This window comes from Festucalex cinctus, chromosome 21 (genome assembly GCF_051991245.1).
Source record: "Festucalex cinctus isolate MCC-2025b chromosome 21, RoL_Fcin_1.0, whole genome shotgun sequence".
Lineage (NCBI taxonomy): Eukaryota > Metazoa > Chordata > Actinopteri > Syngnathiformes > Syngnathidae > Festucalex > Festucalex cinctus.
Genome location: NC_135431.1, coordinates 18,811,285 through 18,823,590, shown reverse-complemented (window position 1 = coordinate 18,823,590; position 12,306 = coordinate 18,811,285). Strand labels below are relative to the sequence as shown.

The 12,306-nt window shown below is 43.8% G+C and overlaps 1 protein-coding gene across 2 annotated transcripts in view; it reads right to left on the bottom strand.

Annotated features, from left to right (window-relative positions):
• nt5dc1 (5'-nucleotidase domain containing 1) overlaps positions 1 to 12,306 on the bottom strand; it is a 43,062-nt gene that overhangs the window by 18,537 nt on the left and 12,219 nt on the right. The window contains exons 3-8 of one of the 2 annotated variants that reach the window (XM_077510981.1): positions 6,715 to 6,786; positions 6,448 to 6,557; positions 6,232 to 6,311; positions 6,033 to 6,114; positions 5,492 to 5,666; positions 1,836 to 1,933 (exon numbers count right to left, since the gene is read on the bottom strand). In XM_077510981.1, coding sequence (XP_077367107.1) covers positions 1,836 to 1,933; positions 5,492 to 5,666; positions 6,033 to 6,114; positions 6,232 to 6,311; positions 6,448 to 6,557; positions 6,715 to 6,786 — 617 coding nt within the window. The remainder of the gene's footprint in view (positions 1 to 1,835; positions 1,934 to 5,491; positions 5,667 to 6,032; positions 6,115 to 6,231; positions 6,312 to 6,447; positions 6,558 to 6,714; positions 6,787 to 12,306) is intronic. The other variant, XM_077510982.1, reaches the window with a different exon arrangement.

The following is a 12,306-nucleotide window of genomic DNA, read 5'->3' as shown; positions in this document are numbered from 1 at the left end:
ATCCGCTGCTGCATACCAGTGTGTTCCGCTCGGATTAACCACTTCCTGCGGGCACCATGTTGGTGACCCCTGCCTTCACAGATTGCATACTGTTGGTGTGGGACGTGCGCATGATTTAGGAAGAGTGTGGCTTGTTGTCTCTGACAAGTTGTAGCACATATTTTAAAGGAAGAGGGAAATGTGCATGTTTGACAATAAGCGACGGTGTAATATGGGCAGGCCGGCAAGTAGCCTGCTACCATCTTTTCAGTGAAAACTAATGGGGTCTAATGGGGGAAGATCAATTTGGACCATTTGAAAGTTGATGTTTATTATTTAATCTGTATTAAACATGCATAACGTGTTGTTATCGACTGCCCTCTGCCAAGACACTACAGTTACGAAAGCTTAATTAAGTGCTTAATATTTGGCTGAATGTGTACACTTTACTGGGAGTCGGACCGACGAGGGACATCGGGAAGGAAGAGATGTGTACGATCTTTCTTCACTGAGGGGGTCAACTGGGGCTAGAACCAGGTACTTAAATGACCGTCCAGTAGTTTCGTTACACGTATGTGCGCTCGTAAGCTTCAAGATGCCTCTGTTTGTTCCCTTGGTTTCAGGATACTGACAAAATAATTGTGTTAAAGAAATTTTAGCCTCTTTTATGTCTGTTTGGATCTTTCTTTTCAGAAACAGAGGTTTACAAGCATATACTTCCGTCTTCTCGAGCTTTACAATGGTGTTTTTTGCCTACAAACTCCATTAGGACAGGTAAAAATGGCACAGAGTGCATCTGCCATTTTGTCACTTCAGGCTGAAAGCCGTTTAAACAATTCTTGCAAGCTTAAAGGTGTACAGTTACGCAAACTATGCCATTCAAATGACAGCTATGTTTGGTAGGAAGTTTTTTTTTTGTTTTTGTTTTTTTAACTTGATTTTCACACATGCACAACTTAATGCGCACTTCGCTTATTGGATGTCTAGATATGCGACCATTTTGCCTAAATGTCTTTGAAACTTGACAGTATACTCCTAAATGCACAGAGATTGAATTTCACAGAAATTTTAGTGACATGGCATGATCCCTTTTAATGAATGGCTCCAAGGCAGCCCTCAGATCATTCACAAGCTCCAAAATTGCTGGCTTGCAACCACCTTTCAAACATGCTATTTAGATGCAAAATCATCCAGCTCCAATTTATCTTAGGTTTGATAAATCACATTGCTCATGATAAATGTATTTATTTGGATATACTCCTCCCACAACGCACAAAATGAACAGCGTAAAATTGGCAGACACAATTCTGTTTTTTGTTTTTTTTGCCAGGGTAGTAGTAGTAGTAGGGTATCTGTTTGTATGCGCAATCATGTTTGTGCATACTTTTGAACATGCAAACCTTAAGAAAAATGTATCACAGTGTATGAAACTAAACAACTGAGTCAATCTTTTATCAGTGATCAAGCTGTTCTGAATTTCCGCTCTTGCACTGCATTGCTTCAGAGTAGAGATCACTCAACTTCATTACATGGGACCAAGTTTCTGAAGGCCTAATACTTCCTTCTTTTTGTTCATACTTCTATTGGCTTGTTAGGACTCTTAGCAGGAGCTGTTTTGTAAATAAACTTAGTTAAAATAATAATAATAATAATAATAATAATAATAATAATAATAATAATAATAAACTAGGGTCCAACTGGTCATTAGTCGGCTTGTTAATTATATTGGCTGATTATAGCACCTCTAACAGATAAAAGTTGGCAGATGTTTGCTAATTCGTGTGTGACAGTAACTGTTGCCCTCGTTCCACCCTCAAAGTAAGGAAGTTTATTTTAAAGCATAAATAAGTGCTCACCAAGGTTCTTGAAGGACCTCTGTTGTGGTTTTAAGGAGAAGAAACCAGGCTTGAGGGCATTTGTGATGATGACATCAAAAAGCTCCTCGAAGTCCTTCCTGCAACATGACAAGAACACAAACATTTGACAGAATATGTGATGTTTTATAGTCCGTTAAGATTTGCATACAATGAACAATTAAAAAAAAAAAAAAAAAAAAAAAAAAAAGTGTTTTAAATTCCAACTCACACTGGAAATATGAGTAGTGGTGAATAAATGATGTACATTAACTGTATGATTAAAAATGTTGGTTTTAAATTGCAACGCGCACTCAAAGTATGAGCCATGGAAAATAGAGTGAATTCCTTGTGCAGCCAAATTACCAGTGCAAACTCTCTAGGCCCCACAACAAGCAAAAGAGGAAACCCATACAAATAAAGTAGCAGTACTGTCTTCCCGATTGTCATTCACGTTTCATCTGCTGTGTTCCACCGAATGCACACTAACGTAAACAGCACATGCAACATTTGTTTGACTCATGATAATTTTTACAGTGCGAGTCATGCATCCGTTTTCTTCAGTCTGGGGTCAGGTCGCTGATAGCAATCTAAGCAGGGAAGCCCAGAATTCCAAACCATCAAGATACTTGAGCTCCTGGAAGACTGTATGCAGAAACTGGAAGTCACATACATTATTGGAATTTTGATAACAGGTATTCTGCTTAATTTGAGCACACAATTTCTTGATTTATTGAAAAGTTCAGAAGACACTGGCAGTACTATTGAAAATGGCGAAGTTGCTGGTCATGTTTGAAGGGCTGGGGTGTGTGCTCAACACTCAGGCTCAGGCTACAAGTAAGCCCAGTCGCAGGTTTGATGCAACTTTTGAGAAGTTTCGCAAATTGGATTGGACGAATTTGGAGAAGTTGACAGCATGCCTCGAAGAACTAATATGGCCAATGAGTGCCCAACATGAAAGCCTCAAGGCCGACTGTAACTGCTATCTTGGACCCTTATCGCCTGGATATTGATGCTTCACCGGAGCACCCCTCTATCTCCCTCACTCCAAGCAAGGTCATCTCCTTGGCAAGGAGACGATGTGTTTTGGGTGACAGAGAACAAAGAATTCCGTACACACTCTCATATTATCACACAACACAATACACAATGCCTTTTGTCGCCGTTCCTTAAGTAGTCTCCTTCCATCAGTCATAGTCCAGGTGAGCTGTGGAGGTGCGACATGCCTTGAAAGGTTGCAGCGCCCCCCCGTGTGTCTGGGCTGTTACGTCTGCCTTCACCCAAGGAGGACTCACTTGACGTCTTTCCCCCTCTGCCATCGGTCGCTTGTACTCGTCTGCGTCACGAGTACTTGAGTACTTGAAAAAAGGCTGGTATCGGCCCGATACCGATACCTGGTATCGGTACTCGCCCATCCCTAGTTGTAACTGTTAAGTGAAACATTGACATCACTCGCGTTTGGCACGACACACGAGGTGCATTCAAAGACCACTTACACAGTAGGGCATACACTCAGACAGGGAAAAAAAACTACCACTGCAATGAATGTTAATAACTACAAATATCTAAACAATGTGGGCTCTCTAGCCATCTACAAAAACTGACATATCAAGTACAATGACAGGGGTGAAATCACTTTGCTATTTTATTTAATTACAATCAATGGTCCATCTGGTCACGTACAGTATTTTACAATACATACTGTAATAAAATTACTGGGTTTCCATTGCACAAGTTTTCACAGTATTAGCGGCTGAGGTGTCAAACATTAAATATTCAATGACATTTTATACTGCCCGAGACCTAAATAATAATAACAGCAAATCTTTCGGTGCCCGAAGACTTTTGTACAGTACTGAACATACAAAATTATTAGTGTTTAAAGATCCCGTTATGAGCTTTGCAGCAATTACACCAATCATCCTCAGAACGCCCTAATACTGTATCAAAAGAAATGCTCACGAAATTGTACCTTGTTGTAGAGTTGCAGTCTCCACGAGGAAGGTCTACTGTTAGCCTAGCATCAAACGAGCGGATTTTGGTGGGCGTGGCCAAGGCTCGCCAGACTTCCGTGTTTTTACTACAAAATGAGTTGGGCGTGGCTAAGTCTCATCTTTTCCGTGTGCTCCTGTTTACAAACAGTCTTCAAGTCTGCAACTGACGTAATATTGGCTCATTAGTTTCAATAGTTGGTACTCATCCCGGGATAAGTGAAAGATGTTCTGGTAATCCACGTTTGTACTGTCCCAAATGCCTGAAGCAGTCATCAGTCAAATGTTTGGCACAAACTGTTATGGCTGCTAATCCTCCTCACGATGCACATTTTTCGGGTGCAGCTACTGGGATTGACAACCCCGTACTGGTCGAACCATATGTCCTACGGGGAAAATGAACTGGCTCGACCTTGGCTTTCCAACGGCGTCGATGCCAGCCCTCCGGTCCGGAGATACGGGGCCGCAAAATCGGCCACCCAACTCTCGGGAGATGGATTGACACCCCCGTACCGGTCGAACTGTAAGTCCTACGGGGAAAATGAACTCATCCCCAGAACCGGCTCAACCTTGGCTTTCCAACGGCGTAGGTCCCGGCCCTCCACGCCCCTCCGGGCCGGAAATACGGGGCCGCAAAATTGTGAATCATGCTGTCCTCCTGCTGCTGCTGCTGCTGCTGCTGCTGCTGTTTGTTTGCTCCGGCGGGGGGGAGGGGTTGAAAATTGTGAGGGTGGAGTTCGAGCTGAGCTAGTGACGTATAAAACCGAAAAAGGCGGGGTTAGTGACGTGTAAAACCGACCTGCTGAAACAGCCCATTTGAGAGTGCTGTTTGAGCTAATGTGATACGAACATGGATCGTTTATTTCACAACTTTGGGGACTTAGTCAGGCTATGGTAAGGCATACTTATGTCAAAACCCCCCCAAAAGTGAACATTTCATATGAGGGGACCTTTAAAAATGTTAGGGTTTTTTTCTTAAGTTGTTCTAACATTTCATAATTTTCATTTTATCAATAGTAAAGTACTGTTAGTATCCTTATATTGTTTAAATTAATACAAATAAAAATAATTTGAAGTTGTTTAGCTGTTAAGTATTATACCATTGCCTTTACTGATGTTTCAAGCATTTGGCATGGTTTTGTATGGTGGTAATTTAAAAAAAAAAAATATAGAATCAAAGCAAAAAAATTTGGTATGATGACAACAACTGTATACCTTGACTGTGAAGGGATTGTATAACATGAGTTTCATATGACGTCATTCCAATAGTGAACCGCTTTCGCTCAAGGAAAGTGGACAACGCTAAGGACCAGCAAACTCTGACTTTTAGACTGAACTTTTTCACTGTAAATTTTACTAAATGGGAAATGACATGAAATGTACCACAAAAAAAAAAAAAAAAAAAAAAACTCTGTTTCTGGTTTATGTAGATATGTTATTCCTAAAATGAAAACATTCCAAATAAAGACACAATAAAAAAAAAAAAAAAATACATAATATTAAAATTAAAGAACCGTGAAGAATGGCTGAGAGAATGTCAAAATTGGGAGCTAAGCAATGTATTTCCATTTAATAAATTCATTGACTATTATAATAACATGCTGAACAAAACAATTCATCTTAAGTGGAGATTATTTATTAATTTTATGTGAATCTGAGAAATCATACCCTAGGATGTGTTCACAGATGAGCCTGCAGTAGTCACTGTGGGAGCTGGTAATGAGAAGGAGGACTTTGCCTGCATTCTTCATGCTGTGTAACCAAGTCTTGACGGATTCAGAACAGGTCTGCAAGTAACGGCCAGGGTCCCGCTTAACATTGGGGAAATATGTCCCTGCATCCTCTGAAATGACAAAAAAATATTTACAATGATACAAGCCTTTCCTATTATAGATTATTTTCTACCAATTAAAATGCCTTCTGTTTAACACCCAGGTGTGACTTGTTGTGTGGTGAATGTGTTGAAAAATGTGTGCAGCAGATTTGTGTACATTTATTTTAATTGGTGAACATCGGCCGTTTAGCCAATGACTATGACTTTAGACAATTTTTTTAATTTAATCGGCCAATCGTTAAATAAATACGTCTGAAAGTTTGAAGATCTAATTAGAATTATAACCTTGCGACAAAGAGAACGACATATCACATGTGTGGCATGCAATCAGTATTGGGTACTAACAACTGTGATGAGTTTGAATAAAATTCATACCTCTAAATGCCGACGTGTTGTAATTGTGGTCAATAGCAGCTACCATGTCTTTCCAAAAGTCTGAATTCACTTCATTACCACACTGTTCACAAAATATAAATGAAATAAAAATGTTTTTGGTGTTGATTTTTTTCATTGGCATTTCAACCATTTACATGAAAGTATTGTATTACAGTACATGGTTTTAATTAAATATTACCTTGTGGAACATGTCCACAACTCTTCCACAGAGGAGAGCACCAGGTAGATCAAAGTAGTTGTCATATAAATAGTATTTAGCTGCGTGGACCAAAACAGAGTAGTAGCAAATTAATACAAACAAAAGATATACTGAAAGCAACATTCTCAAATACGGCATTTTGGCATATTTCACAAAATGCATTCTGCACCACAATAAGTCAAGTAATGAAAATACCAGATCTTGCGAAAGAGGTATTGAGGCTGTTAAAGTGCTTCCACTCCCTTTTTGGACCATAATGTTTGATGATCTCTTCTGTGCTCAGGTCAGTAGTTCCATGTGTTGCTCTAATCAAGGAAAGAAATTCGACATTTAGACTCATTCTTTTTCCAAATGACTCAAGAACAAAGTCATTTTGAATTGCCAGTGTATAATATAACAAATTCTGAGATGTTTCTGGAAGTTCATCACGTGCGTGTTTTAAAAAGTACGGTAAAAGCATACCTCAATACTGTTCCATCTTCAGCAAGCTTCACTAAGTTGCCATCTTCAAGGTCCACCACCAGGCCCTTAAAACTAGACACAAAATAAACCATTAAATAAATGTTCATTTCTACAGTTATTCAAATGTTTAACATTTAAAAAATTTGCGCATAGAACTGAAATAATGCATTTAGAATTACTATCATTATTAATTTCCATCCATCCATCCATCCATTTTCTTGACCGCTTATTCCTCACAAGGGTCGCGGGGGATGCTGGAGCCTATCTCAGCTGGCTCTGGGCAGTAGGCAGGGTACACCCTGGACTGGTTGCCAGCCAATCGCAGCATTATTAATTTATTATAATTATTATCTTTATTAATTTATCATCATCATCATCATCATTATTATTGTTAATAGGGATGCAATGTTATTTATATTAATTTATTTAATTCAATCTCCAGTGTAATAACATTTATTGATCGATTACATTTTTATTTTTTTATTATTATTATTATTATTATTATTATTATTATTATTATTAATCCAATCTCTGATGTAATAACCTTATTTATTGATTGATTGAATTTTTATTTTATTATTATTATTATTCCATCCATCCATTTTCTTGACCGCTTATTCCTCACAAGGGTCGCGGGGGATGCTGGAGCCTATCTCAGCTGGCTCTGGGCAGTAGGCAGGGTACACCCTGGACTGGTTGCCAGCCAATCGCAGCATTATTAATTTATTATAATTATTATCTTTATTAATTTATCATCATCATCATCATTATTATTGTTAATAGGGATGCAATGTTATTTATATTAATTTATTTAATTCAATCTCCAGTGTAATAACATTATTTATTGATCGATTACATTTTTATTTTTTATTTTATTTTTTTATTATTATTATTAATTCAATCTCTGATGTAATAACCTTATTTATTGATTGAATTTTTATTTTATTATTATTATTATTATTATTATTAATATTAATTCAATCTCTGGTGTAATAACCTTATTTATTGATTGATTTAATTATTTTTCATTTTATTATCTGTTCTTATTACTGCTGGACACGTAAATTTACCAGAGGGACCCATCCCAAAGGGATCAATCAAGTCAAGTCTAATTCTCTAAGTCTAAGTAACGATCCAAACATCCAAACATCACGATACCATATCACGATATAAAGGTCACAACACGATAATTATCACGATATTGTGGGGAGGTTGGCGATACTAATAAAGGTCACAATATTGTAAAAAAAAATATGAGTTCATACTAAAAAAAAAAAGCCCACAAGATTGTGCTTTTGTAAATTATCCATCCATCCATCCATCTTCTTCCGCTTATCCGGGGTCGGGTCGCGGGGGCAGCAGCTTCAGGAGGGAAACCCAGACTTCCCTCTCCCCAGCCACTTCAACCAGCTCCTCCGGCGGGATCCCGAGGCGTTCCCAGGCCAGCCGAGAGACATAGTCTCTCCAGCGTGTCCTGGGTCGTCCCCGGGGCCTCCCGCCAGTGGGACATGCCCGGAACACCTCCCCAGGGAGGCGTCCAGGAGGCATCCGAACCAGATGCCCGAGCCACCTCAGCTGGCTCCTCTCAACGCGGAGGAGCAGCGGCTCGACTCTGAGTCCCTCCCGGATGACCGAGCTTCTCACCCTATCTCTAAGGGAGAGCCCGGACACCCTGCGGAGGAAGCTCATTTCGGCCGCTTGTATCCGGGATCTCGTTCTTTCGGTCACGACCCACAGCTCGTGACCATAGGTGAGGGTTGGAACGTAGATCGACCGGTAAATCGAGAGCTTTGCCTTTTGGCTCAGCTCTTTCTTCACCACGACGGACCGATACAGAGTCCGCATCACTGCAGACGCTGCACCGATCCGCCTGTCGATCTCCCGCTCCATCCCACCCTCACTCGTGAACAAGACCCCAAGATACTTGAACTCCTCCACTTGGGGCAGGATCTCATCCCCGACCTGAAGACGACACTCCACCCTTTTCCGACTGAGGACCATGGTCTCGGATTTGGAGGTGCTGATCCTCATCCCAGCCGCTTCACACTCGGCTGCGAACCGCTCCAGTGAGAGCTGAAGGCCCCGGCCTGATGAAGCCAACAGCACCACATCATCTGCAAAGAGCAGAGATGCAATGTTGAGGCCACCAAACCGGAACCCCTCCACGCCTCGGCTGCGCCTAGAAATTCTGTCCATAAAAGTTATGAACAGAATCGGTGACAAAGGGCAACCTTGGCGGAGTCCAACCCTCACCGGAAACGAATCCGACTTACTGCCGGCAACGCGGACCAAACTCTGGCAACGGTCGTACAGGGACCGAACAGCCCGTATCAAGGGGCCCGGCACCCCGTACTCCCGAAGCACCCCCCACAGAACTCCCCGAGGGACACGGTCGAACGCCTTCTCCAAATCCACAAAACACATGTGGACTGGTTGAGCGAACTCCCACGCACCCTCGAGGATCCTGCGGAGGGTGTAGAGCTGGTCCACTGTTCCACGGCCAGGACGAAAACCACACTGCTCCTCCTGAATCCGAGATTCGACCTCCCGACGGACCCTCCTCTCCAGCACCCCTGAATAGACCTTACCAGGGAGGCTGAGGAGTGTGATCCCTCTGTAGTTGGAACACACCCTCCGGTCCCCCTTCTTAAAAAGGGGGACCACCACCCCGGTCTGCCAATCCAGAGGCACTGTCCCCGATGTCCACGCGATGTTGTAGAGGCGTGTCAACCACGACAGCCCCACAACATCCAGAGTCTTTAGGAACTCCGGGCGGATCTCATCCGCCCCCGGGGCCCTGCCACCGAGGAGCTTTCCAACCACCTCAGTGACTTCGACCCCAGAGATAGGAGAGCCCACCCCAGAGTCCCCAGACTCTGCTTCCTCAAAAGGAGACGTGTTGGTGGAATTGAGGAGGTCTTCGAAGTATTCCCCCCACCGCTTCACGACGTCCCGAGTCGAGGTCAGCAGCACCCCATCGCCACTATAAACAGTGTTAACGGTGCACTGCTTTCCCCTCCTGAGACGCCGGATGGTGGACCAGAATTTCCTCGAAGCCGTCCGGAAGTCGTTTTCCATGGCCTCACCGAATTCCTCCCATGCCCGAGTTTTTGCCTCAGCAACCGCCGAAGCCGCGTTCCGCTTGGCCATCCGGTACCTGTCAGCTGCCTCCGGAGTCCGACAGGCCAAAAAGGCCCGATAGGACTCCTTCTTCAGCTTGACGGCATCCCTTACCGCTGGTGTCCACCAGCGGGTTCGAGGATTGCCGCCACGACAGGCACCGACCACCTTACGGCCACAGCTCAGATCGGCCGCCTCAACAATGGAGGCGCGGAACATGGCCCATTCGGACTCAATGTCCCCCGCCTCCCCCGAGACAAGGGAGAAGCTTTGCCGGAGGTGGGCATTGAAACTCCTTCTGACAGGGGATTCCGCCAGACGTTCCCAGCAAACCCTCACAATACGTTTGGGTCTGCCAGGTCGGACCGGCATCTTCCCCCACCATCGGAGCCAACACACCACCAGGTCAGTTGACAGCTCCGCCCCTCTCTTCACCCGAGTGTCCAAAACATGCGGCCGCAAATCCGATGACACGACTACAAAGTCGATCATCGAACTGCGGCCTAGGGTGTCCTGGTGCCAAGTGCACATATGGACACCCTTATGCTTGAACATGGTGTTCGTTATGGACAAACCGTGACGAGCACAGAAGTCCAATAACAGAACACCGCTCGGGTTCCGATCAGGGGGGCCGTTCCTCCCAATCACGCCCCTCCAGGTCTCACTGTCATTCCCCACGTGAGCGTTGAAGTCCCCCAGCAGGACGAGGGAGTCCCCAGAGGGAGCGCTCTCCAGCACACCCTCCAAGGACTCCAAAAAGGGTGGGTACTCTGAACTGCTGTTTGGTGCATATGCACAAACAACAGTCAGGACCCGTCCCCCCACCCGAAGGCGGAGGGAAGCAACCCTCTCGTCCACCGGGGTAAACCCCAACGTACAGGCGCCGAGCCGGGGGGCAATAAGTATGCCCACACCTGCTCTGCGCCTCACACCATGGGCAACTCCAGAGTGGAAGAGAGTCCAACCCCTCTCAAGAGGACTGGTACCAGAGCCCAAGCTGTGTGTGGAGGCGAGTCCGACTATGTCTAGTCGGAACTTCTCTGCCTCACACACCAGCTCGGGCTCCTTCCCTGCCAGAGAGGTGACATTCCATGTCCCAAGAGCCAGTTTCTGTAGCCGGGGGTCGGTCCGCCAAGGTCTCCTCCCTTGGCCGCCACCCAGCCTACACTGCACCCGACCCCTTTGGCCCCTCCCACCGGTGGTGAGCCCGTGGGAAGGGGGACCCACGTTGCCTCTTCGGGCTGTGCCCGGCCGGGCCCCATGGGTGCAGGCCCGGCCACCAGGCGCTCGCCAGCGAGCCCCGCCTCCAGGCCTGGCTCCAGAGGGGGGCCCCGGTGACCCGCGTCCGGGCGAGGGAAACGCTTCTCCAAATATCGTCGTCATCATAGGGGTCTTCTGAGCCGTTCTTAGTCTGGCCCCTCACCTAGGACCTGTTTGCCATGGGTGACCCTACCAGGGGCATAAAGCCCCAGACAACATAGCTCCTAGGGTCATTGGAACACGCAAACCCCTCCACCACGTTAAGGTACCGGCTCACGGAGGGGCTTTTGTAAATTACAGAAATGCATATAAACAATCTCTAATAAGACTTAATATTGAGGCACTTAATTGAGGCACTTAGTTGCTAATGCACGCACATATTAACGCGGTTCACAAGCATGTTACGTTCCCCTTCATCTGACCATTAGCATAGACTTTAAACATAGAAGGCCAAAAGATCCCTAATGAAAATTAAATTACACTAATAAACTAGCCACCAGAGGGTGCTAGAACTGCACAAATGGAAATCAACCTGGCTTTTTAAACTGATGTGTTCCTTTTAAATATTGTGAACATGACGACAATATTGTGGCAGTTTTAATATCACGATATTGCCCGTATCGTTACATCCCTAATCGTTAGTATAGTATTTTTTTTTTTATTACACAATTCTTATTGTGACTAGGGCTGGAAGAAGGAATTCATAAAATCAAAGTGTTGCAAATGATTTTTACTATCAATTCATTGTGTTGTATCCCATGATTATATTAGGGGTGCTATTGGACCCAGAGCCTGCTCTCATGACATATTTGCACCTCTAAACCAATAAATATGCTGAATTTGGATGATGTCAGCACTGTTGGTTAATGTTTGGACTCTGGTTAACCAATCATGATCAAGTTCTGATATTTTTAATGGGTGCAGTGTCTGCAGAGGCATGTTGGTTAATGTCAACACTATATTCTAAAGGCATAGGCTCATTAAAAATAAATAAATAAATAATATATACACATTTATGCTCATGATATCCAAACAAATTTATTCTAAGTAATTCTAAATGTTATTAAAATATGACCATCTTCAAAGTTATTTCCAAAATATATCATATATAACTTAGTGGAATTCTTTATTAAAAGTCCCAATGCCACCCAGTGGACATATCGGGAAATATAATACAGTATAACGCAGCACTCACTATTTATTGTCAGTATA